At 38.0% G+C, this 27,572-nt stretch overlaps 1 protein-coding gene and 1 long non-coding RNA gene across 9 annotated transcripts in view; one reads left to right on the top strand and one right to left on the bottom strand.

Moving 5' to 3' along the window:
* LOC141441735 (protein 4.1 homolog) overlaps positions 1-27,572 on the bottom strand; it is an 81,966-nt gene that overhangs the window by 18,473 nt on the left and 35,921 nt on the right. For 6 of the 7 annotated variants that reach the window (XM_074106568.1, XM_074106569.1, XM_074106572.1 and 3 more), the window contains exons 2-9: positions 14,109-14,262; positions 13,524-13,671; positions 12,899-13,015; positions 11,675-11,858; positions 11,001-11,153; positions 9,876-10,061; positions 9,405-9,577; positions 356-459 (exon numbers count right to left, since the gene is read on the bottom strand). In XM_074106568.1, the coding sequence (XP_073962669.1) occupies positions 356-459; positions 9,405-9,577; positions 9,876-10,061; positions 11,001-11,153; positions 11,675-11,858; positions 12,899-13,015; positions 13,524-13,671; positions 14,109-14,243 (1,200 nt within the window). In that variant the 5' untranslated portion in view covers positions 14,244-14,262. Of the gene's footprint in view, positions 1-355; positions 460-2,597; positions 2,711-9,404; positions 9,578-9,875; positions 10,062-11,000; positions 11,154-11,674; positions 11,859-12,898; positions 13,016-13,523; positions 13,672-14,108; positions 14,263-27,572 lie in introns of those variants that run through there. The other variant, XM_074106574.1, reaches the window with a different exon arrangement.
* Positions 22,542-26,204, top strand: LOC141441453 (uncharacterized). 2 transcript variants are annotated; one of them, XR_012452802.1, is made up of 3 exons: positions 22,542-23,135; positions 23,736-23,841; positions 24,319-26,204. It is a non-coding gene; the product is annotated as an uncharacterized lncRNA (long non-coding RNA). The 2 variants fall into 2 exon arrangements; XR_012452801.1 differs by having other exon boundaries at positions 22,542-23,442.

Here is a 27,572-nt window from a genome sequence, read left to right as displayed (position 1 = left end):
AAGTTAGAACCTAGGGTCACTATCACTATCAAATCAGGAAATGTTACTTCCCAGTTTTAAGGGCTTTCCTGTTTTTGTTTTTTCTAAACTACAACAACACTCTAGTGTGTTCTAACACATTGAGATTTTGCGCCGTATAATTCGACGCTCAGCTTGGACGCTTGGTGTATATGGCAAAGTACGCATCAAGTAAATAGGACGAACTGGATTCAATGCCCAGCCATAGCCAGATTTATTTTTTTATGCGTTATAGTTTCGGCATTATTTATAAAAATATTTGGCTTCCGTGACTTTAAATCAATGAATGTTTCACACGTATTGTATACATACAAACGGTGTAAGACCATAGAGTTACCTTGTCCTTGACTGCGGGTCTGGGCGCAGGTTGCGGCGGCATGGTGTGCCGCTTGGCTATTTCTGGAGGCAACGTGTCAGCCTTGTTGTCGGCGGCCGCCAGCGCTGCAAACAATAAATAAACAAACATTTTAGAGCCTCCATACACGGATACAGTCTAGAATTCATCAGAAATTCCTAATAAACTCTAGTATAAATAAATAATAATAGCTAAGGAATACTTGGCGAAATGTAGTGTAGACATTTAGTGTCCGTAGAGGCGTTAATATCCGACGGTGCTATACTAAAACTTATTCACTTCACTTTGTTTATTTTGTCAATCATCAATCGCGTCGGGAAATTGTTCTAATTGGACGTTGCTAACGGGTTACTCAGAAATGATGACTAAAGTAGATAAATAATGGTCATTTGTAAACAGTATCTAAGTAAATATTATGGTAATATTTAATCTTTATTTATGCTTTTTAACACTCCTTTTTAACCCCGACGCAAAACTAAGTGATGTATTAAATGTGTTAGGTATCCTATCATATATGTTTGCTACTTTAATCCCGGTGATTCTCAGTTAAATTTCATTAAAATTGGTTCAGATTTCAACTGTTTTTATAATATTCATAACGCTAGTTTTGATACGATGCGACAGATATTGAGTAGAGGCGTAGAGGACACGTGCGTAGACAACTTTATTGTTGATTGTACTTGCATTAGCGCCGTTCGCAACACCGGCAGATTGCTGATTTGGGACCATTTCGTGACATGCATATTCTATTTTATTTTTATCCATTCATCCCACTTTTGTCACGAATAAATGTTTTTTTTTTCTTTCCTTCATTATCTTCCAAACTACATTTTGGTACCTATTTTCAAGTTGAAGAGTTCCATCCTGCGGAGACGATCCTGGCCGGACCATCAGGTTTTTAACTAGAATATTGCACTGTCACCGGATTTACATAAGCATGCCAGATTCTGGACAGGATACCAGGAAGTGCTCGAAAAATAGCTTGCTTTTGATAAAAAGTTAAATACCAACATTGTAAAGTCGGTTCCCTAACTTATATATCCACTTTTTCACTACTAGTTGCATAGAAAAGTGGCTACTTATGTTAGGGCACCGACTGTACGTTTAATAAAAGCTTGCAAATACAAACAAACACAAAAGCCCACAGTACAAAGCACAATTGGCGCGCACTCGGCCTAGTTAAGATTATTATCTCGCAATTCTCCGAGACCGCATCGACCGCAAACGGCTAAATTTATCGATACACTCTCCAACCGATTATATTTAACTTGCAATAACTATAAATCGATTTAAACGATTGCAATGAAACGCCTGTATTCAAGGGCGTCGCCAGGGGGAGCAGTTACCCTAGAGATTCTAAAAAAGTTGCCAAATGTAAAGCAACCAAACCAGTCCTAAGTCTTTGACTTGACTTGCTGGATCGATCATTCCTGTACGTCGAAACCAAAACTCGAATCAATTCACCAATTCCAATAACCTACAATTCAGACCCTTGCCTGTATTACTAGATAATCATCTCTAGCCAGGGCTTTCAGCAGGTGGTTGTGTTAGTTTGATTGAACACCCCTATACAATACAATACAATGACTCTTTACTGTACACTACAAATAGTAAGCGATACGTAAAACAGGTGCACAGAGAGAAAATTACAAGGTTAATAAGCGGCCTTATCGCTTCAGAGCGATCTCTCCCAGGCAAACTTTTTTTAACAGAAAGAAGTAAGGACTAAATTATTTTCAAGTTTTTTGGTGTGGTTATGGTGATCTAATATCTCCATACATAAATCGATGTTTGAAATGAAGGCCTCAAAGGGGTATATTGAATCAAAAAGTGTCTGCGACATCGGTTGGTAGCAAAGTCAGGTATAGTACCTTAATTAACTAATTCAATAATTTGATTTCGTTTTCTCACGATGTTTTACTTTGTAAGTTTTAATTGATTATATGTTTGGTCTCAAGAAGCTGTAACAAATAAGTAGGTATGCCCAATATGTATACACACAGTTGCTAACCTCCTTAATGACATGCAATGCAATTAATTAATAACATAAACAACTATCAATAGTTACCAAGGATACGTTAATTATCTGTTTGCTTTCTTCACATAAGGCACTTTTTTAATGAATAAAACAGGGGAGGCAAATGAACAAATGCGTAAAAGCCCATCAACTTGAATAAATACATAAAATAACATTAATTAATAGTAATAAAACAAAATCACTAACATGCACAATTCCAGCAATCGTTGAAAACCATCTTGATACTTTTAACTTTTTATTTTACTTCACAAATTCACCACAACATAGCACTATGTTACTCCGTAAAGAGCGGGTCCAGACTGGTGTATATGTTACGGGTACAGCGTAGCCGTCTGTGCGTTGAGTAAATAATGTATAAATATCGCCTACTTCACTCCACGTAGTTTAGTGTGCTGTTTTGATGGACCGCGATACGTGGGAGTGGACCAAGAATGTTTTTATATTTTTTATTTTAGTGTACAACTATTAACTATTTTATTGGAGATAGATAGAAGCTCATAAATATCTCTACACTTACTTGTTTACCGCGTGCGGTTGTTTAGCGGTTTGACCAACTACTTATTTCTGTATTTTGTTATGTTTTCGCAGTTTTATACGTGAATATCAGAAAAAGAACTTGTTTTTATACGTTTTTATTAGCTTCACATGTATATAATTAAGGGGCTGTTTCACCATCCATTGACTAGTGTTAACTGACGGTTAAATGTGATGCCGTCTCCGTCTATTCGAACAAAACAAATAGAGACGGCATCACATTTAACCGTCAGTTAACACTAATCAATGGATGGTGAAACAGCCCCTAAAACTTACAAATTAAATTTGGCAAACTTGTTATTGTCGTATTGAAGAGAAATTTGGCAGGTATGATATTGTTTAGCTTTGATGAAAAAGCTATAAAATACCGCTGACAAAAAAAGCTTAAGACAGTACATAGTTGGGTAATTGACGCCACCGACAAAATGATAGTTTTAAGTGATTCACAGTCAATCACGGTCAAAACACGTCCAATAGACAAAATTTCTATGAGCTGTCAAAACATGATACACGTATAGATTTTGCAAGGACATTTTTTGGCAAAATGTGCCTACACTTATTTTGTCTACCCACTCACTATTTATTTCTTTCAAATAAAAAAATAAAAACGATTAATTGAAAATGAATCTGGTTTTCAGATTAAAAATAAAGTGTTTTATTTTGGGTGTTTTGTTTCCAGTATTTTATCTTGGAATTATTATTTAATGGAATTGAGTCAATTAGTCATTACTTCATTCGGATGCTGGCTCTCGCACAACCCCATCCCACAATGCATCTGGCTGGCAAGGTGACAATTAGGCGCATGAGTAACATTTCAGTGCTAAAATCCACTTATTACGCGCCCGTCATTGACTATAAACAGAAGGTCGTCAGCGTCATTCATAATCTCGTTCGAGGAAAGTGTAGATGACGTTACGTTAACTATATCTGTATGTGATGCGACTTTCTAACGAGGTCGGCGGTGGATAATACTGCTATAGTTATGATAATATAGTTTGGTAGATATACTTGAATGATTCAGGCTTTACTTTGTGAAGGCCCATATCAATAACTATTAAACTAGTAACAACAAGATTTTTACCTTTGCTGCGTAAAAGCTAACTAGCTAACTTGACAGCTGAAACATTTGTATAATCTCAAATCAAAAATAAGTTCCTGTCAAAAATTCATTTTCAATTTAAACTTTTTTGTTGACTGTACTTTTTGTTGATTGTAGTATGCATTATCATGCAATTTACACATGCATACCAAATTTTAAGTAACCCCGTCCACTGGAAGTGGGTCAAAATGAACTTGCAAGGTTTGACCCAAACAAAAACAATAAACGGGGCAAATTAAATAATTCGAAAATACAAACTGAAATATAAATGCACAGAAAAACCAGAAAAATAAGACCAGCGCTGGGAATCGAACCCAGGTCCTCGGCATTCCGTGCCGTGTGCTATACCGCTAAACCACCGCTAGTCCAGCCGCCGACCTGGATGCCGAGGACCTGGGTTCGATTCCCAGCGCTGGTCTTATTTTTCTGGTTTTTCTGTTTCGATATAGGTTTTACGGGATGACCGTTAAAGTAACAAAAAATTTGGAATTGAAATAAAAAATACAAAAAAGATTCCAAAAAACCAATCTTAAATTAAATAAAAACTTTTAACTACAGAATTGCATGGGGATAACATCTATCATAGGGCTCAAGCTACATCTAAACTATATTTTGATAAAGCCAGTTTCTAATGCAAGCGGGAAAACAAGGTATGGCCGCTGCCTTTCCTCAATAAGACAAATACTCTCTAAACTAAAGCTGCCTAGGAATGAGTAAACAGAAAAACAACCCGGCCAAGTGCGAATCGGACTCGCGCACAAAGGGCTCCGTACCATTATCGATACAAAAAAAAAAAAATTTTTTTGTATGGGAGCCCCCTTAAATATTTATTTTATTTTAATCTTTTTATTTATTTTAAGGTGATTATACAACTAAAGATTCTGTGAATATTTCAAACGTCTACCTGTTGCCGTTATTAATATCGAGAAAAAAAACGGCAAAACAATCACGTTATTTGTTGTTATAGCGGCCACAGTAATACATAATCTGTAAAAATTTCAAGTGTCTAACTATTACGACTCAAGAGATAGAGCCCTGTAACAGGCGGACGGAGAGACAGTCAGACAGACAGACAGACAGCGGAGTCTCAGTAATAGGGTTCAGTGGCTCCCTTTGGGTACGGAACCCAAAAAAAGCTTTACATGATTAAGAACAAGTATAAGTCTCTATTAGCTTGGAAATGCGTGTCATTTATGTTTCGGCTCAAACGCCCTCCGTCAGTCCCCTAACTATATCTAGCTACATTCATTGTAATAGCCGACTATGATTCCCCGAATTGACTCGACTACATTTAAAAATTCAGCCATTACGATCTATTAACAGACAAGGTCGCCACGATCGGATGTGACGACTGCAGCCGAACATAACCTGACTCATCTAATGGTTTGTTGACGGAAAAACTGCATTTAGCGAGTTGTTTTGTTGTTTATAATGGCTGACAACTGAACGGCAGCTTCCAGCATTGTATTTTGAGAAAAGACGCTGATACACCACAATATTTTCAACCGGTATTTGACTGTTTCTTAATTATTTCTTAATCAAAGTTTGATATGCACGTTATTAGACAGAGAAAGAGATACTTAGTATGTGACGTTCCAAGTAGTACTATACTTGCTGCATAAAAAAAACATGTTTTAGAAAGAGACAGATAATTAGATTTTTCTAAAAACATCCGCTTTCTGGCCTCGTTTATTAATTTTTCGCCCTATACTATACATAGTACATACATACGTAAGACCGAAAAACAACAATAGAAGGTACTTAATCTAGCTCTAGGTCATTCAAAAAAAAACGAACCAACAAATTCACGACGATAAGCGTGGCAACTGAGAGCGGTATAACAATATACTATGTACTATCTTGTTTGCTTCAAAAATACCTCAAGAGTTTTTTTTTTCACCTGGACATCAATAGATTTATGCGCTATTATGTTTTAAAATAAAAGCGGGTCAGGCAAGCGCTCTCAGAGCTAACGTAAATAAACACACCGAAGAATCTCCTACACGTTATCGCATAAAATCCACTAGGCACTAACAACTACTAACGGAAACACTAAATTTTGCTCAAATCGAGTTTCAAGATTCACAAGCCGTAGTTTAGCTGGTGTATACTACAGAGCAAAATCTTTACAATCTAAACAGGACGATTCTGAACACTTATTATGACCACGTTCTTTAATATTAGGCCCTATTGTCTAAAACACTTGGAATCACAATCGTTTTCTCCACTTCTTTCTGTCACACGGTATAAGACGAGGGTAGAAAGAGATAGTGAATGCTATGGCGAACGTCGGCGCGTTAGACAATACGGACTCTAAAATCTATAATAACTCTATTATCATTGAACTAAAACAATTACTTTGCTCACCCGAGACCTTATGATAGCTAAGTTTATGCAAGATAAGTGTGTTCATGCAGTTCCTCCTCCTCCACACTGTAAGAACACACACAAATCACACAAACCCATCTATCGCCATCACCAACTACACTGACGCGTTTCGAACCCAACCAGAGCTCATCCAGAGCGACACAACCATACACCATGCTACCGGATGTTAAACTAAACGGTGATAGATGGATTTGTGTGTTCTTACAGTGTGAAGGTGGCGGAACTGCATGAACACACATATCTTGCATAAACTTAGCTATCGTTAGGTCGCAAGTGAGCAAAGTAATTGTTTTAGGTCATTTATATGGAGCTCCTAAAGTAACGCCTGATCAATAACTTATCTATTATCATTATCAAAACAAAATAGCAGCCGCAGACAACGCAGCAAGGCGGAGCACTATTTTAAAATAAACAGTGCTCCACTCGGAAATTTCTTGGAACGAATGAGTTCATATAAGAGGAATCGGTTCACCGGAATTTTGTTTACAGTATGATGTAATAAAGGAATTTGTGGTAATGATGTAGTGATTTATCGGGTTGCAACTGGAATGGGTATAAATAGGTATTTAATTAAAATTCAACTGGCGCTTTTATAAATAAGTTACATTGGCGTAGCGCTTAACTTGTAACTTAAGGTTTGTTTTCACTAGGTTAGTAATTCTAGTTTCAATTCAAAGAGCTGTGGTGGCCTAGTGGTTTGACCTATTTTGAACCCCAAGGATCAACATAGGATACCTTTTATTCCGGTAGAGGGCGCCACCGCGCGATAACCTAGATCCTCGCAGACGAAGTCGCGGGCATAAGCTATATATATTTAGGTATTTGGGTTTTACTTATGCCATCATGCATTTAAATTTATTCCAATGTTTTGCTCTATTTGTCGATCCTTGTTTTTTGATTGCTCTTCTCTACACTGAAAGGTTGACTGACTGGCACAGATCCCTTCAGGGATATGTCCGCCTTTGTACTTAGCACCTTATTTTTTTTCTGAAACCTTTTGTTTTTCCTCTGTACAATAAAGAGTATAACAAACAATCATCTGTTGGCGCGAAACTCCTAGTGCAAACGCTCGCTGTTTTGGTACATGGACCCGAAACGCGGGAACCGGGCACCCTCCGGGGGCTCGGGCGTCGTCAGTAACTCACCGTCCATGCTGCGTGTAAACAGCTGGCGCTTAGATGAATGATTGGTCTCGCGCGCTCGCTCGACTAGATACGCCGGCGTACTTGTCAAATGCGGCAACAAATAGTACGCCGAAATCGCGCGTACCTGAGCCGAGGCGAGTCAGTCGCGTTGCAAACTGTGTGTAATGTGCATGTCCCGAATTTTTGTTAAATTTTGGTCATAAACCGAAGTAAAATGCCAGTTTTCGCAGTGAAGCTGTTTAATAATAATACTACAAGAAATAAAAAGACACTGGGATCACATGCCATCAGTAAATATCGTATAATTTCGAAATTACAAAATAAAATAACATGAACCCTAAACGCCATTCTGTGTTGCCGCGTACACAAGAATCAAATTCCCCGTGGTTGAGATTTTAATAAATTGAATGTTATTGTTATCATCATTAAATGATGATAAATTTTAATAACTTATTTTATTTAAGTATCTAACGTAATTATTATATATACATAACCTAGTTCTATATTATTTAATGTTTATCTTTGTGATATTATACACTGAAGGTGTATAAATTGTTTCCCGACACTATTTAATTAAGGGTGAATGTGTATTAAATTAAAAAATGTTTTTCGTCTTCCAGTCAAAGCCCGATCAGCTATTACTTAGGTATTACGGGAAACGAAAAAAATTGTTTTTTTGTATTTCTACCCATTTTCCTGAAATGTTAACTTTTTACCCGACTGCCCGAAGGAGGGTTATGTTTTTCAAGCGTATGTATGTAAGTATGTATGTATGCATGTACCTATGTATGTATATATTTTGTAAAAATATTTTTATTTTAGTCTTAATTAACCTGTACATTATTATTAGGTTTAACTATAGGTGCAACGTGTTAAGTACGCAAAACTTCTTAGTTGGTGACTCAGTCCATGAATTTTCAGTAATAATTTGTAAATATTGAATGTCCTTAAATATATATATATTTAATTAAAAGTGAGGCCTGATCATTGATATACCTACATCATACCTACCATTTTTTTAAAGAAGAAACCTACGCCTAACCTATACACAAACATATTAATATATTCACTCTTAATTACTTCTTAATTTCTAAGTATTTCCCAAGATACATTTTGTAACCAGTAAACTTAATAGACCACAGAATAATTTATTTTCCCAATAATTCGGGTAACAGTGTAGCAGCTGGCAACACAATTCGTCACGCACACTAGTATCCTTGCAAATTGTCTGACACCGTTCTTACGCACACTACAATATTGAGTTGCCGCATTCACGAACGTTTTGTTTTTAGTTGGGGCGGTATCTAGTCGAGCGAGCGCGCGAGACCAATCATTCATCTAAGCAGCTGGCGCTAGAATCGCTGTTGTCATGACTCTTAAGGCTGTTCGGACTAGGCTAGTATTTAGTCTAGTAGCGAGTAATTTAGTAGCTAAACGTGTCTGAACACCAAATAATTAGTCGAGCAGATTAGTAAGTAATTTAGTCGAGTCAATCCATTTTATTCTATTTTTTTTTAGTAGTTTAGTAGTGAGTAGCACCCTCCACCACGCGTCCGTGCTTACTCGGCGCCGCTGCTAAACAAGTCCGAACCTGTCGATTTACTCGAGTTCATTAGTTGGCGTGAAAATGTCGTTTCGCTGGAGCGAGGAAACCACTTTAATACTCGACTGTAATGCGAACGATTTTTAGGCAGTAGCGAATAGTTTAGGTACTAAATTACTCGCTACTAGACTAAAATACTAGCCTAGTCCGAACAAGCCTTTAGTGCGAGCGCCCGCTGGCAAGAGAACAGCTATAGCGGCGTCAGGCTGCGGGCAGTGACTCACCGTCCATGCTGCGCGAGGAGAGCTGTCGCGAGGACAGCGTCCGCGAGAACAGCGGCGGCGCGCGCTGCGGCGGCGCGGCGCGGGACTCGTACTGCGTGCGCCCGCTGTAGCGGTACTTCGAGCCGAAGCGCGGGAACAGAGTGCTCTTAGCTGGCGGCTCCGGTGTCATAAGTCTGCGCACGAGTAGATGCATTAGCATGGTCATACAATCCTACTAATATCATAAACTAACAACCCCACCCTGGCTGCACAGAGGTACAGAGGTTATGAAAAAATGACTTTCTGACAAGTTTCTTGCGGCGCATTCTTCTTGGCAATGATGGTCTTTCCGAAAGCGCTGGTAGTTTAAAAAATGACGTGTAAAAGTGCCCATTGCGACCTATTTACTGAATAAATCATTTGAATTTTGAACAGTTTTCACTACAATGAACATTTCTATACCTTTCAACTTGCGTGGTAATCGACCCTCACCTGAAGAAGGTGTGATGTTCGACGCAAGTCTTCCACAACTTCTTGGCTGCGCGGTGGTTGATCAGCTTGAAGCCGACGGTAGACTCGAACTGCTCGAACTCGCCGGGGCGCAGTTTCACGTAGAAATTGTGACGTTTGTAGCTGATCTTCAGGATCTTGGGCCAGGCGAAGCGGTTGATGCGTAGTCTGCAAATTAAATATAGTCATAAGGATTTGCTTATCAGGAGGTCATCCATAAATTACGTCACACATTTGGGGGGGTCAGACGGTTTGTGACACGTAAACAAAATAATTGCAATTTTCATAGCAATACGTGTGACAGGGGGGAGGAGGGCCAAAAAGGGTCAAAATTGGTGTAACGTATTTTATCCCATAGCCATAGTGGAACATTTGTAAGAATCTGGAACAAACTATTGGATCGAGCTTCATCATCATCATCATCCTAGCCTATATACGTCCCACTGCTGGGCACAGGCCTCCTCTCAGAACAAGAGGGCTTGGGCTATAGTTCCCACGCGGGCCCAGTGCGGATTGGGAACTTCACACGCACCATTGAATTGCTTCGCGGGTTTGTGCAGGTTCCTCACGATGTTTCCTTCACCGCAAAGCTCGTGGTAAATTTCAAATGTAATTCCGCACATGAATTTGGAAAAACTCAGAGGTGCGAGCCGGGGTTTGAACCCACGACCCTCTGTTTGAGAGGCGATAGGTCAAACCACTAGGCCACCACGGCTTTTTACCATGGCTTTTTCGAGCTTCACAATCCCAAAATCCTCTCCCCACGTCATTACTACTCCAGATTCCAGAATGGTGCGTGAAGCGGTTGAAATAAAGAAATATAAAAGTTTTACGGCGACGATGGATATAAAATAAACTCTTTTCTGCATGGAATCTGGTGGTAGGCAAATGTAGACGTCGAGATGTATCTTCCGATATATGTGTCCAACAGTGGAACTCCTATTATGGCTGATATGATGATAGATAGATAGATAAAAAACTTTATTCACAAACATGCCATGACAATTCTACATAAACAAACGATTCAAATTGTTACATATTTAAATTAAGTGATGATGAACTTTTTTTAACGTAACCACAAACGTAACTTATACGCCAACCACTCACTTTTCCCTATGCACCAGCAGCCCCGACGAGCAGACGCCGAGCGTGATGTCCACATTCTCAGAGTCCTTGGCGGGATGCAGGTCGACTCCATACATCGCCAGCTTCTTCGCGTTTTCCAGGTAATTCAATTCCGCTTCGGCTGGGGTTTGGCCTCTGTTCGAACAAGGTTAAAAGTTTAGTTTGTTTAAATCCGACAATGTGGATTTTCTGACAGGTGGAGTGTCGTTAGATGGCGTTGCTATCGTGAAGTCATTTTGATGTTAGTTTTGTTTTTAAGCCCCCGGCACAAAAAGAGGGGTGCGTCATGTTTGAGTCTGTCTGTATGTGGCATCATAGCTCTAAAACGGATGGGCCGATTTTAATACCGTTTTTCTTTCGAAAAGCTAGTTTTCTTGCGGCGGTTCTTAGCTATGTTTGATAAAAACCGGTTCAGCCATTTTTGAGATATTAGAAAGAAAGGAAATACATTTATTGACAACACAAGACACAACAATATTATTAAGTACAAACAGACAAGTCTATTTGTCATAGCGGTTGTAAATCGGACACTGGATCAGCATAATGCTGAAGGTTTAAAACACCTCAGCACTGATATTATACTTTGAAATGACAATGTCAGGGTAATTCCAACTTTTCTAAGTTGGTTAACTTAGGTTTTAATCCAGTCCACTCACCGATGTGTCTTGTGCAGTTCAACGACCTTCTCCTCGAGCTCAGGAGTGCAGGCGGCAGGCGGCGCCAGTTTGAGCTGCTTGCATCTACCAGCGCCGACTTCGGACTCTTCGAAATCCCCCATCTCTGATTGCAGGAGGTAACTGGCCAGGAGTGCGTGGGTAACTGTTGAGCACGGCAGGCGGCCTGAAAGAAAACATATTTTAATTGAATTTAACTGCCATCATCATTATCTATATTCGAGCCGGGGTTTGAACCCACGATCCTATGCTTGAGAGGCAATAGGTCAAACCACTAGGCCCACCACGTCTTTTCATCATCATCATCCCAGCCTATATACGTCCCACTTGCTGGGCACAGGCCTCCTCTCAGAACAAGAGGGCTTGTCCATAGTTCCCACGCGGCCCAGTGCGGATTGCCACCACGTCTTTTACTGAGCAGTTTTAAATAAATATAGAAAACATTATCTATACTTTAGTGATGTAACGAATATTGGCATATTTTTCTGCGAAAATTTCTGCGAATGTTTTGCGAATATGACTATCAGAAAAAATACAATTATTAGATAAAATACAGGTTAATAAAATCATTTTTTATGTTTTTTATAGGTACAAAAAATTTACTTAATCTCATTATCACATTATCAGTCTTAACTTAATCATTTGGTATTATTTATTTATTTACTTTGCGATGCGTTCGTATAAACTGGGTAATTCTCGGAACAAAGTACAAACGGAACGCACTTCGTTCGAACGAGACTGCCATAGACAATTTGGCGCCAAAACGAAAAACTGAATATTCGCATTCGCGAATGTTACATCTCTACTATACTTATAAAACACAGGACCAGTCAGGACAGGGCAGGGCGAAATAGCGCTCATTGGGGTAGGCCTGCCAGCAGTGGACTGCTATGGGCTGGGCTGCTGATGATGATGTTGATGATGATGATTTATAAAACAGTAAAACGACTAATTGACTGACAGACAATGCACAGCCAAAAAAAAACACGAGTTGACTTGAAACTTGGCACACATTATGTAGGTTATGGAAATCCATTAGGGATTTTCACAAACCACGGGAATCCTTATTCTTTTAAGCAAGTGAAACACGCTAGTCATCAACTTAAATAAACTACTTTGCTACTCCGTGACCACACGTGCAGGACAGCTCAAGTCTTCTGGTAACGCCCATCCTTATACCTATTATAATTAAATAACTATCCTCACCTTCCAACAGGTCCTTCCGAACAGCCAGCACGAGCTGGTACCGCGTCAGCTCCTCCTGCAGCTGCGCCGGTTCCGGTGGGTAGAACTTGACGGCGAACCGCACTCTCCACGGCTCGTCTGGAAAGTAAGAAAAAAATGGTTACTAGCATTGTTGTGTCCCAAAATAACCTTTTACATTATGACACTACGACAAAAACCTAGAATACGCATGCTAATTACTAGCACCAAAGCATTCCAGTTATAGGCAAGAACGAGCTATGCACGGCACGAGCGTGTTGGCGTTGGGGCCGAAAAGTTCGGGAATGGAGACCGCGGATTGGCAAGACGTGCAGATTAGGTCGTCCACCAACGTGATGGACGGGTGACCTGGTTGAAGCCGCAGGTTTACGGTGGATACAGGTCTTTTCCACCCGAAGCAACTGGAGGTCTATATTGGAGCACTATGTCAAATAGTGCACGTCCTATGGCTGATATATGATGATGATGATGGGCATGTGTGTGTATTGAGATTCTGACAATAATTCCCGTGCCAATACAAAGCATGCCAGGAGATCGCATCTCGATTGATTTATCCCTCACAGGGAAATGGTGGAGGGAGACTTGCTTAAAACATGTGAGCACTAACATTTTAGCATCTTAGAGACGCGCTTGTCATGGTCGATCCAGACTCGAGAGTCGCCGCGGTCTTCGTACAGCAGACCGAAGTAGTCCTTCTCCACCAGGTTGAGGCTGTCGCATACTTTGCCGAGGAGCTCGTGGCCACGTATCTTGCGCTGAAAACAATAAATAACAAGGGGTTAAATAAGCGATTGATACTGGTGTTACCATTATTTAAGTGTTAGCAGACCAAGTTTTAAATAAAGGTATAAAAGGTTTTATAATAATCCAAAATATTTCAGCACATTTGTTTGTTTAAACTGTGTTCCGGTAAGTAGTTGTCCGTTTCAGAACCACCCGAGGCCTTAGGTCTAATCTAATTTATGTACTTGGAATCACAATCGTTTTCACCACTTCTATCTGTCACACGGTAAAAGACGAAGGTAGAAAGAAATGGTGAATGTGATCGCGAACGTTAGCGCGTTTGACAATACGGCCTCTGTTTGTTTATGAATCAAACTGTGATGAGGTCGTCAATTCATATGTATTATGTGACTCCCTCATCTTCTCGGCTTCTCTGACCAATCCCTCGCCTGTAAAGATACGGTCTCACCTCCACGTCCAGCTCCATGGTGGATCCATCGAGCAGTTCGATGCGCACGTGCGCGGTGTTGCCGGCCGGCCGCCTCCGCGGCGACTCCTTTGCCTTCTTCTCCTCCTTGGCCTCTTTGGCCACTCCCTCCGGCATCTTGCCGGTCGTCCTTCAACTGAAAAGAAAGAGACGAAGTTTAATTTAGTGCTCAGCGATAGTGACTAACCGCTACTATATTTACTAAGAGAACCAAATTAATACATTTGCAAGATTTTTTTAAGAGTGGATACCGCGAATCGGCAAGCGCAGCGGGTGATGTCCACCAACGAGATGGACGGATGACCTGCTGGGAGTTCTATGGGGGAGGCCTATGTCCACTGTGGAGTGATATGATGACGATGGTTTGCAAGATTTTTATGGATCACATCTTTTTACCCGACTGCCCGAAGGAGGGTTATATTAATATATCTACGCCTTTATAATAGTACGCCTAACGAAATCTTAGTGTTTAACTCGGATCAAGTCATTACTCAAGCTCTTTCACGCCTCAAAGTCAAGACAAACTAAACACATTTATCACGACACCTAATATACCTAACACCAGCAATGACCTCCATGCATGTCCGAATGCAGCGGACAATCACAATAGAGATATAAATCACCCGTTAGTGCCTCTACGTATCACGTGGGAACAACCATGATCCGAGATATAGCAAGGATTTTTATTAAATTTTCGAGTGGTAAATTTAGCAGGGAAACATCTACCAAAGACTAATTGGAGTCGTTAAGAACCTCCTCCTTTTTTGAAGTCGATTAAAAAAGGGGGGTGACCGACAGATAAGTGAGATAAGAAGCAATATCATACCCTCATAGATAAAAAAGCTAGACAATTATATTTTCTACATTTTCGAAAGCTTGTCCGTGTTGCTAGGTCTTAACTATAAGAACTGAACCAAACGTGTTCTATTCTGTACTCGTATGTTAACAATGACTAAAACCAGGCTATAACAAGCAGCAAGACTAACAACAAACATAATTCCTAGTAACCTAACAATTCCTTAATCTAGAAATAATTAAAAGTAGTTAAAGACCGATCTGTCGCGTGTAATAAAGAACGCTATTATACAATTAAACTGACCGTGTCGTAAACATGTAATTATAAACACATACGTCCCAACGTTTCTGTGGTGCAGTGACAGACAAACGAGTTGAATTGTGGTATCATATAATTTGTACCAATCTGTGCGAAGGTTATAAAGTTTTGTTAAATTATTCCTTGGATGTCATGGGTGCTGGTGGTATTGCATTGTAATACTAATTTAGTACGTAAATACAACCTTATTAGGACATTGAGTAAATTATTATACGCGAAGCCGTACTGGCCATGTGAACTGCTCGTTATGGCAAAAAAGTGTATGATTGGAAGTAATATTGACAAAGCATAATGACCATACATACAAGTATGCTACATCGAAGAAAACCAAGACCAAGATGAGAAACAAATAGTTAAATTTACATCAACCAAAGTAAAACATTAAAATAGCATAATATGTTATGTATAAATTAGGTACTAAGGTGAACGAATTACATCACTGTCGCTGTGGCTCAAAAGTAGACATCTTAGGTCACCACGGTCTATCTTGCCAAAGGAGCGCTGGCCGCCTGTCCCGCCATGCTTCCCTCAACGACGTCATCCGGAGGGCCCTTGCTACCGTCAACGTGCCGGCTATTTTAGAGCCGAACGGTATCGCACGCGACGATGGTAAGCGGCCAGACGGTATGATACTTGTTAAGCAAGGTAGCACACTTGTATGGGATGCCACCTGTGTGGACACGCTAGCTCCTTCACACATCCCAGCGACGTCCTCCATGGCCGGCGCCGCAGCAGCAACAGCGGAACAGCTCAAACGGCGCAAATATGCAGCCCTTGGGGAGGGCTATATTTTTGCGCCGTTTGGTGTTGAGACCCTAAGGCCGTGGGGGCCAGGCGCACGCGATATCGCGAAAGAGATATCCGTGCGCCTCATTGATGTTTCAGGTGACCAGAGGGCTGGCAGCTATTTTGGGCAAAGCCTTGCGATACAACGCGAGAATGCTGCCAGCCTTCTGGGCACAATGAACAGCGACAGTGGCCTAGGAGGGATTTTTTATTTATAGGTTAAGCTAGGATATATATTTTTTGTACATAGTCATATTTTTAAATGTTTCATGTATTGTGTTTTATTGCTTTTTGTTATAAATAAATTTTAAAATTGCCACGCCCCAACAGGGCATCATTTTTTATATTTTTTTGTAAAAGGTGTTGCAATAAATAAATACTGAATACTGAACATCTCGTGTCAAAGGATAAAATAACATGTACTAAAAAGACCCAGACCAAATGTTTTAATGGCACCACAAGATTGTGGGTGAACCACACTGTAACATTTACATAATTTGAGAAGCAGCGGGAACTCCGCTAACCCTTCAAGAACCCTCCCGCATTCCATTTCCTTATCAAATGACACAAGGACCGTTTGACCTCTCGGTAAAAGCTGTCTAAAATAGTTGTCTCGTTGTTTTTTTAGACCCCCAATTTGACATGACATCACTGTCAATCTGCCACAGGAACTAACAATCTGAGCGTACGCCTTGAGACCAGATTGTGTTACTAGACAGTCATTAATTTTGACAGAAACCGGTACACCTACGAGTTTCCGCTTGAGTCATGACCATGATCTTCCAAATTCTATGTTAGCACTTTATGTAATTACATACTCAAATATTTTATTTAGTTATGATTCGTTTTTGAAAACCTACGCCATGTTTTGACTTTGGTTTTTGTAGTTTTCTAATTAAACCGCACATTATTTTTGGTCCTTCATTTTTCTCAACGAAATTTCCTTTATAATCTAACTCACTCGAGGCTTAACTATTTTATATTGTCAAAATTACGTTTCGGCGATATTCCAGCGCGAGCGGCGGTTTTCACGACTATTTTTTACCAATCAGTATACTCGTGACCAACAATATTCTTATTTTTCTCCAAAACAGCCTCATGTTATGCCAAAACTGCACCTCATTCACCTGATCTGATACTCTTGCTCTTTGACAGCTTCTGGATGGCCGGTTTACATTATCCCAGTAAAACCATTTCAGTAGCATAACATTGCGGGACCTCAATGCTAATGACTTGTAAGAGATCGATCGAGCACCGCTGTATCATGCTAATGAAATGACGTATACAAGGCCTGAAGCTATCCTAAATCCTATCAAAAACGATCAATATTGCGTAGCATTATAAGGCTGCCACCCACAAGGCGCCGTCTTTATTGGGGGACTTATCCTGCGGCCTCACTGTCCCGTGACCCTAATTCGGGCAAATTGGCCTCGGGATCCTAGATGGATACGTGTCGGAACGAATTGCTAACACATGGCTTGGGCTGTCTGTTAAACTAGAGTTTAGTGAAGCTAGAAAGTTGGTTTGTTAGATCGGAATTGAATAAATAAGTGCCTATTGTTAAATTGTTAAAGACTTCCACACAGACTGTTACACACCATGTAAAAGTTGGTATATTTGGATGTTTGTTCGTTACTTTAATGACGCGGGATGACAATAAGTCGATAATGCTGCAGATAAGAAAGTCATGGAAATAGAGCACACGTGATTGCAAGCTTAAATAAAACAGAAAAGAAAATGAAATAAACATTTGACGGCTGCTTAAAGACATTGTAAATAGCAACTACCATAATAGCTATTTAAGTAACTTTAGGACCAGTGTTGTAAGCAGAATCATCAAGAGCAAATTGCCTCATCTTGGCGTAGTAAACATATGACTAACAGTATCAGAAATACTATTATATTATCTGTCGAGTTAGCTGTCAAAAACACCCAGTATAAATAAACAAACCGTGAAAGGTTTCAATAAAATTATATATATATGCGTTTAATGGGAAATATAAATAGACTGTCAAGTAGCACATCAACGTGATGGTTAAATGTATCGCTGGTAAAAAAAGAAACGGCGATGCCTTTTCTTGAAATCACGATATAATTTTAATCTCAAAACAAACAAATGTAATTAAGCTACCTCCAATAGCTAAAAAACCTCATTGAAATTGTTCTGCTAATATTCGACATATTTAACACGCCCAAACATAACAGAAATTTTGTACTGTACAATAATCTGATTAAATATAAACCTTACATAATAGATTAACTCCCTGTTCTACCATCCATTGATTAAATGTGATGCCGTCTCTGTTTGTTTTGTTCGAATAGACGGAGACGGCATCACATTTATGCGTCAAATTAAATTAATCAATGGGTAGTGAAACAGCCCCTTAGAGTTCCGAGTTCCACCCAAAAAAAGAATCTCTAAGAAAATCACTATTTATTTTGTTACTTCGTGTGTTATTTTCCTTCAACTCGGCAACTATTTTTATTTCCTATTTCTCTCTTCTACACTCCACTCCACTTTACACTCCACTCCGCTACGCTACACTCTTTTCAGAGATTTCGTGGCCCTCGATTGAGGATCAGTAGTGAACTTTCATGACGAATTTCTTAGAAAAATAGTGTAGTGGTTTCCTTGCCTTACCTTAATTCATATTTACACGTTATCATTATAATCCAAATGCTTGTACAGCGTGTTTCAAATATGAAGATCCATCAGTCTGTGTAATGCGCCTGGCGCGGCTCCAAATGCTCATCATTGGTGGTAAATGATTTATATGCGTTTAGCTGGAAATGCTTTAACGTCTCTATCTGTTCTGGATGGGTTTATTAGTTTATATGTATTACTCATACTGGCAGATGTCTTTTCGCGAACGCTAAACTATTGGCATTAGTCCATTGTGGTGTTAGTTCAATAACATTAACGTAGAATAGTTCAGTAGTCACTTTGAATTACTGGGACGATTTTTTGTAAACAATAACAATAACGGTATGGATGGACTACGTTGACCCATATACCTACTGGAATATTTCAGTAGGTTATTGGGATAGTGACTGGACTCTGTGAATTCGACGGTTTTTTTGACACAAAATGTTGTCACACCTTCGAGGCGGTACATTTAGAACATCGATCAATATGTATATCGATGTTCTAGACTAGAAGACAAATATTTAATTTTTTAACATTTGAATGCCAAATCTACTAAATAAGCTTGCTCTCTCGATGGCTCGTGTCAAAATAAAAAATGCAAAATTTTGCACTTAGGCATGTCTTCTAGACCATCAATATATGGAAACATTTTTTTAACCACAACTTAAAAAAAACGAAAAACCATTTAAAAGAGTATTCAGTCAAACAAGCCCAACCACCTGCTGAAATATACCGGAGGAATTTGAACAGGCCTTGTAGAAATTAATAATGATTATGACATTGATATAGTCATACATACTGTAATATAATATTCTATTTACTAGATAGGAAGGATAATCTTGTTTAACACTTTTCTCAGTTATTTTTTTACTTACGAAGTTATTTGATCCTTTGGCAAGATTCTCCTTCCGCTCCGCATTGCGGTGGATCTTACGATTCAAGTTTATTACTTTCTCAAAAAGTTTAGTCAAATATACCTAACTCAGGTTTGCTATGGTTCAGACTTCCAGGGCCCGATCTAGAAATTTAGCCGCGCTGGGCAAAGATAATTTTTACCGCCCTTTACATACACTAACGGTGGGTGGTGGATGGCAAACGGCTAGGCTAAATAAAAGATAGGATAAGTAAATTCTGCCACCTCTCAGTTTTTGCCGCCCTGGAGCTAGGCAAATTATCGACTTCAACCGGTTTTAACTATTTCAGAGCTCCGGGAAACATTTAGTTTTCCAAAAAGATTCCGTCGTCAAAAAAGTGTAAGAAACGGATGAAAGTTAGGAAACAAATCACACAAATAAGTACATATATTCCTTGCATTATCGAATTAGATCTAAATTAGCGTTCATTGTATCACAGCTCTTATTTAGTTAGAGCACACAGGCTGAATTATGTATATCTATATAACCTTGACCGTATACAATGCCGTCCAGTCCACTGCTATGCTATGACATCATGCTGACATCTACCTCTAATATTATACCTACTACCAACAATATTTGTAATACTATTTTATAACTACTAGTATAGTAATAGTAGTATGCAACGGGAGCGAAACCGCCGGCGCTAGCTAGTTCGTTATTGAAACTCTACTTATTTCAACCTTTTTACATTATTTCTCAAATTCCATCTATATAACTATAGTAAGTACACAATTTAGGGCTATTTAAGGTTAGAGTGAGAAGGTTAATTCAATGTCATATAATGTAACAGGCTGGGGCGGATGACAGGGATGTGGCAATCATTCCACTGACAACGCAGAACCACTTTTAAATGACGATGATGATAATGAATAGTTTTAAGGTGGCTCTAAATATTTATCCGAAGAATTTCTAGATAGCCACAAGTCTAGCTTTGAAGTCCCACGAACGCTTCTCACAACGGCATACGCTGTTAAAGCATGATGTCATTTGGGACAAGGCTTACTAAAAATAAATACTTCACAATAGTTTAATAGGCGCGAATGATAGAATCATGCAAACTAAAAACCGGTCTAGAGAGAGGCGTTACGTAGACGATTTAATTCAAGTTTAAGATCAAGCAATGACAAAGACGGGAGGTCCTAACCGACCAGGCAAACATGTAGCAAGTAGTAGAGGACTCCAAGCGTAAAACATAAATTGAACAAAAAATAGGTAATGGAAATCTGTCACCCAATAAGTTAACTTCTTCCGCATCTATGTCCTAAATCCAAGCATAGCGGGCTCGGCGATTTCAGTTGTAGAAAATTCTTGTTATTTTCAACATCAAAAACACAGACATTAGCTATCCTTTTCAAGCTCAACGACAGGCAACAAAGTAACCTAATAAGTAATAACAAACATACGCGAAAGAAATATCGAAAATAGCGTAGCGTCGTAACAAGACACCGATATATCAATCACATTTGTTTGCACATTCCTGTATGAGTAGTAATCTATCAACAGACGCGCTGTCTCAAGAGTAGAGCGGATCAGCGGATCAAAAGTGTATTTAACAACACTTGAGATATTTAGCATAAGCCTAACCTAGAATTAGATACAGTTCAATTGATGGCGTCTGTTCGTTAGATGATAACCGGGGTATTTGGGATAAATATATAGATTCTGGTTTGGTTTACCAGTTTACGGAAGAAGAGAACGCATTAACAAAGGACATAAATTAGAAACGATTCAAAATATGAAATAAAGCTGGCAAGATTATCGCTAGTATTGAAATACTTATACTTATCATTCTGAATGAAACTTGCGCTAAAGATAACCTAGTGAAAGTCAATTCATTCAAAGAATGTGTACCTGTTGCCAATATTTTTTGATAACACTACAACAGCCAACCTTGTTATCATTTTAATCGATCAGGTGTGTCACGGATATAAACGGTCAGAAGCTTATCGCGAAACCAAAACAAGTGTGATTTTAATTTGTTTCATCAAAAAACTTAAGGAATTAACACACTACAAAAAAATATCTGGAACAGATTAAGTGACAAAAATCTGGAATTAATTTGATCCGAATTTAATTTTCATTACAAAGTTTACAACAGCAGTATTTTAGTCTACAAACGAAACAGTAAATCGCTATTGACGTTGATGAGGAGCAATAGTGAGTAAATGACGATACTGATTTATTGCGTTTACTGAATGATCTAAAAGCTATTCTAGCAATAATTCAAAGCGGCATTATTCATCGTACATAAATCTGTGATGGGTCATTAAAGAATATAGAAATTTTCGATTCTTCTGCAAGATCACAGCATCAAAATGTAAATCGAAAATACAAACTGAAATATAGATGCACAGAAAAACCAGAAAAATAAGACCAGCGCTGGGAATCGAACCCAGGTTCTCGGCATTCCGTGCCGTGTGCTATACCGCTACACCACCGCTGGATATAGGTTTTTCGATATAGGTTTTACGGGATGACCGTAAAAGTAACAAAAAATTTGGAATTGAAATAAAAAATACAAAAAGATTCCAAAACAAACAATCTTAATCAAAATGTAAGTCAATCTTTCAGTTAAAACATAATCAATAATCATAAACTAACTCAAAGTCAATTGTGTATAGCTCAGTGGTTCCGTTCAGAGTTAAAATAACATAATTAACACTAAACAACACAATAACAGATGATCCCTTGGCAATAACGACCGATTCCAAATAGTTGACAAACGCTGGCATTCCATGCCAAAACAAAGATAGCTGCCAATGTAAACAACGTGGCGTCTTTAATGACACCATAGTAAAGTTACGGGCAGAATCTGGTCAAAGTGTGAATAGTAAAACAGGCTAAATGTATTACTACTCAAGGAGAGGATAGTTAAATGGATCCTACAAATACAAGCTTTTAAACTTAACTATCTATACGTGAAAGACTTATATATATTTGTTTAAGGAACTTAATTTAAGACGACGAATTGGGCATTTTGGTGAAAAACATCTAGTTTTATCTCAGCAATTACAAAACATATCAAAGTGATATTTGAAAACCTGATTCTTCATTTCAATGACTTTGTTTTCCAAGTTGCCGAAACACGATTCGTAAAATTTTATAGCACAGAAAAAAATATCAAAGATACCTCTTGTAAGACAGGGATTTGCTTGTTACAGGCAACCCAGATCAAATTAAGATTCCAAATTTTCATATTAAATTAGTTTTAACCCATACTTCAACCTTCAAGTTGGATTTTATTTTATTAAATTGTAATTTGTAGTTGAAACAACAAAAACCGTTTTGTCGCTTACGACATTTTAATATAAGCTAGCGCGCGCTCGTATTTTGTATGAAACTCTATGAAACCAGTCCCCTCTCAGCGCATGCCTCAGACCGCCGCCGGCGTTGTCAGCGACGGACCTATGCTAGTCGAACTGCCACGCGCCATCGATCGCATATAAAATAATACCGAGCAATAAATGGGAAAAAAATGCCGGATCTTCAAAAAGGAAAAAGAAAGGTTGTTTAATTCATAAATGTATGGTTATGATTAAGAAAAGGTGAGTAATCATTATATTTCTACAGTTCACTGGCACAAAACGTAAACAAATCGCCATGACAACGTCAGTTCTTAGTTTGTCGCCATGACGGTTCATGACATATGACATACTAACAAAATAATATGATATTTACATCGAAAGTAACAGAGCTATATTTCCAAAAATTTTATTGATATAATGTGATATTTTGGTATCTTACGGACATTTAAAAGGCATTGGATTACGGTTTGTGCTAGTGCTGCATTCTGACGGCAGAACATTGCAGTAATATTCCCTATCTGCTTCTAGTTTTATACGAGTATAATAGGTAAGTACTTACCTACTTTTTAGATAGGTAAGTAGGTAGGTAGGTAAGGTAAGTAATAGTTAAAAATATTCTTAAGTATGTGTGTGAACCAATAGTGAACTGCAAGTACCTAAGTACGCGAAAACATTAACTTCTAAACTTTAGAAATCTAACGGTACTGTAGAAAATCGATTTTATTCCTTTAATTATTGCAATTCAGTGTTTGTACAAAAAGCCATTGACTATACTTACAAAACTATTCATATTTCAATAAGCAGTAACACAAATAATAAAAATACATTATTATCTTTCAGGAAGCAATCATTAGAACAAAGTTCTGAGAATAAAGTCATGGAGCCGTCTTCGAATTTAGGTGGAAATAAAACAATGTCAATCGATTTTATGCAAGGGTATGTAGTGGTATGTATCCATATTAATTTTAAAGATCTACTTACTTTGAATATCAACTCAAGTTAATATCGCTTCATTTTAATTTCGTTTCTTTAGAAAACGAGAAAATTCGCCAATGTATGCAGTTACAAAATGTATTAATCTCGTAAGATTTTAGTACCTACCTGGGCGTTTTCACAAAAAAGCGTATTCATTCTTTTTTTTCAATTTTGGAAAAATATAGTTTTTCCTTCTCAGAATCAAAAGTACAATCGATTCCGATGGTTTAAAAAAAGTCCCTATCAAAAATGACAGTTTTGTAACGTTTTTTTTTTCATACACTCGGTATGGGCGTCACAAAACTGACTCATAAAGTTTATATGAAAAAATTAAATACATTTTGAAAGAAAAGGTACACTTTTTTTTGAAAACGCCTACCTACCTACATAGTAATTATAGTATAATTAATAACAAATTCAAGTTTATAAATAAAAAAAAATATTTAAGGACTGCAGATAAGAATAATAAGGACCTTCTTGAAGAAACTATGTAGGTCTACAGCTACAGTAAGTATTTCTTTTATTGCCAATTTTTACGTGAGCAGAATAAAGATCATATTTTTTGGTTTGAAACTTGTAAAAATGTTTTTTTTTTCTATTATAGATAGAAATATAATGTGAGAAAAATAACTCATCTCTCAACATAGTATTAGAATGCGCATCTGAAGTATCAGTAAGTTTTGTATTAACTTAAAGCCAGTAAACGAATGTACTTATACTTTGGTGTACAATAAAGAGTCGGAGTATTGTATTGTTTTGTACTTAGGTTCTAAAAAGGTTAATTTTAAAGATATAAGACAGCTTTTTTCTACTTTGCCTTTTTTTACTGTGATTTCACTGTATAGTCAGCACCCAAAGTAGCGGATCATTTTTTTACTTTGTCGTATTAGGATATTGCCAAATTTGTATGGTGTAAGTACGTTGTTGTATAACGACAAAGTTTAAAAATACGCAGCTACTTTTGATGCTGACCGTACTGATCTGTGGTGTTACGAATATTTGTATTGTACTAAAAATAACACAGTTGAACCTTAAATAAAAAGTTGACCCTTACAATATCTAGAGTAAAATAAACGTTTGTTTCAGATTGAGACCGAAAATCAAGATTTGGGGCACCGAATAATTGATTTTAATCATTTTATAATGGAACTTGTAAAACTTTCTCAGCATAAGTGTTCGTTTGATTGCAGATTAGCTATAATGAAATTAGTTTCTGAAAATCAAGTACGAGTAGGCTTGCAATCTGAGTTTTCGGTGTGTAGCTAACGTTGACAACTCAAATTATGTTATGTCAGTTTCCGAATAATAACGGTGTTAAATTTGGGTAATTCTGGGAAAATACAAACAAACATAGATGCACGGAAAAACCAGAAAAAGAGACCAGCGCTTTCCTAATTTTTCTGATCTATGTTTCAGTTTGTATTTTCGATATGGATTTTACGGGATGATCGTAAAAGTAACAAAATTTGGAGTTGAAATAAAAAAAATACAAAAAAACTCCAAAAACCAATCTTAATTCTGGGAAGAATAAAATACAGATTAATTGTTTGGTGCCGACCGTTGCCAGCGGTGATGGCGGAAAAAAGGCCTTTATTTCTAAGAGTTATCTCCTTATATACTAGTTTAACAACGCCCTCTTCGGGCTGTTTATAGAACTTATTGGTTAAATACAGCCATTGGCAGATCTTGTAGATCTAAATGAATAAATTTAACAAACGGTTATAAATGCTTGTGTTGTCTTTTAATAATGTTTGTGTAAATAATATTTTTTTAATATAAATAAGTAAAATGTAAAATATAAATACCTATGTAAATTAGTAAATAACTGTGTTAAGTGTAAATAAGTAAAATATTAATATTAAAAAAGATAAATATAAAAAATTACCTGTAAAACCGTATGTTTGTATTATTTACTTTTTGCTCTGCAGTACTTGCCTACATTTACGGCCCGAGATTTTTTCCGATGCAGAGACTTTAATTATTGAGGAGTCCTGGTGCATCGTCACCCGTTCCATTTCACCATATGCATTACGATTAACTTAAATTGCTTAGCAACTGTGTTAAAGTCATTGAAATTCAACCCGTGAGGTACTTGTTATCGAGTAGTAGCTCGGTTGGTCAAATGTGGTCTTCATCATCAGTTCCACTTCACGAAATGAAGATTTTCAAGAGCAAATGCACAAGTTACTACTAAAGATATCGAAATTACCATAGGTGTCCCTACAATATTTGAAGACTTCCCTCGATTTCCTTAGGATCCGATCATCAGATCCTGATTTGGTGCATATGGGACCTAATTGAAAGCATTACTAGACGAATGACGGAGTTCTGAGGTAACAACATAAAAAAAGAAAATACAATCGAATTGATAACCTCCTCCTTTTTTTGAAGTCAGTTAAAAATACTCGTGATTTCATTACCTACTGCTAATTTGCAAAAAAACTAAAAAAAAGTTGTAAGGGCAACTCTAAGACGTCTCTGTCTGTTTTAGCGCGCTGTCTAGGCGCTGTCAGTGTAACATACGGTCGACTGTGACACGCAAGCCGCGTAAAAAGTAGAGGGGTGTGAGCGGGTTGCGGGGTACAAACGCTCTGTTTTCGATTAATTGTTTAGCAATGCGTCACCTTAATAGTACGAAAAGTTTTACATTGTTAAGGCAGAGTGTAATATATAAATAGAACGATAGTAAAAAGATTGTCAACTACGTTAAAATAGAGTTATTGACAAACGCCACAGATGTACCTACACCACATAAACTGTCGTACTAATCAATCCAAAAATAAATATATAAAAATACCTCAAGTAAAATTGAATCGATTCCGTGTTTAGTTTACGCAAAACATCGTATAGACAGTCTTTCTTTATATCTTTAATATTAGGTAGTCTTCCACTCGAGACAGACAGACGTCTGCGAACCAAATATATTATTCACTGCCTCTTCAAACACCGTTGTTCGAGATGTATTATCGCGAAGTAAAGGCGCCATTCACATAGCCTTCGAGATAAATTGGACCCTGTCTAGCCAGACTTCTATTTTTGAGTCTCGCTCGAAGCTATTGACAAAGCCTAAAGGATTCACTCTTGCATTTAGTCACAATGGAGAATTGGGTTTTCGGTTTCGGTCTGGTGATTTAAAACGCGGAACGTTTGTACGAAAAAGTGTTTTGTTTGCATAGTAATTTGGTTTAGTTTCTAAGGGATTTAATTAGGATTATTCGGGATCAACAAGGCAAGTCTCGTCGTCAACGTGGAGCTCAAATTGATAGACCCTCTTAAATTTGGTTATTTACGAGGCCATCCCACCTAAATTAATGGAATTAAACCCAACCACGTTGAAGGAAACAACATTATAATGATGTTGCGTAAAGGTGTGAAACCCATAGCTAGAGTGTTATTTAAATAACAACATTACAGAGAAGTGACATAAAAAATGTGCAAGTCTAGTCGTGCCACATGTCCTCAAATTAGAGTTTAAAAATACTAATTCGGGACTATTATTAGTCTAGCAACGGGCACAGCCCCTCCCAAAACGCCCCGATGGTTTCTGCTTGCATGTCTGCACGCTACTCGGGTATTCGCGGCGAAGTTGGAATTGATGGCCGCTGGAAATTTGATGCGTTTCGACACGTCAAATAAGTTGGCAACATGGAATTGAAAAAAATTGTGAGCACGTGCATTCCTATAGAAAATAACCAATAGCGC

The sequence above is a fragment of the Choristoneura fumiferana genome, chromosome 24 (genome assembly GCF_025370935.1).
Source record: "Choristoneura fumiferana chromosome 24, NRCan_CFum_1, whole genome shotgun sequence".
NCBI lineage: Eukaryota > Metazoa > Arthropoda > Insecta > Lepidoptera > Tortricidae > Choristoneura > Choristoneura fumiferana.
This window is presented reverse-complemented; position numbering and strand designations above follow the sequence as displayed.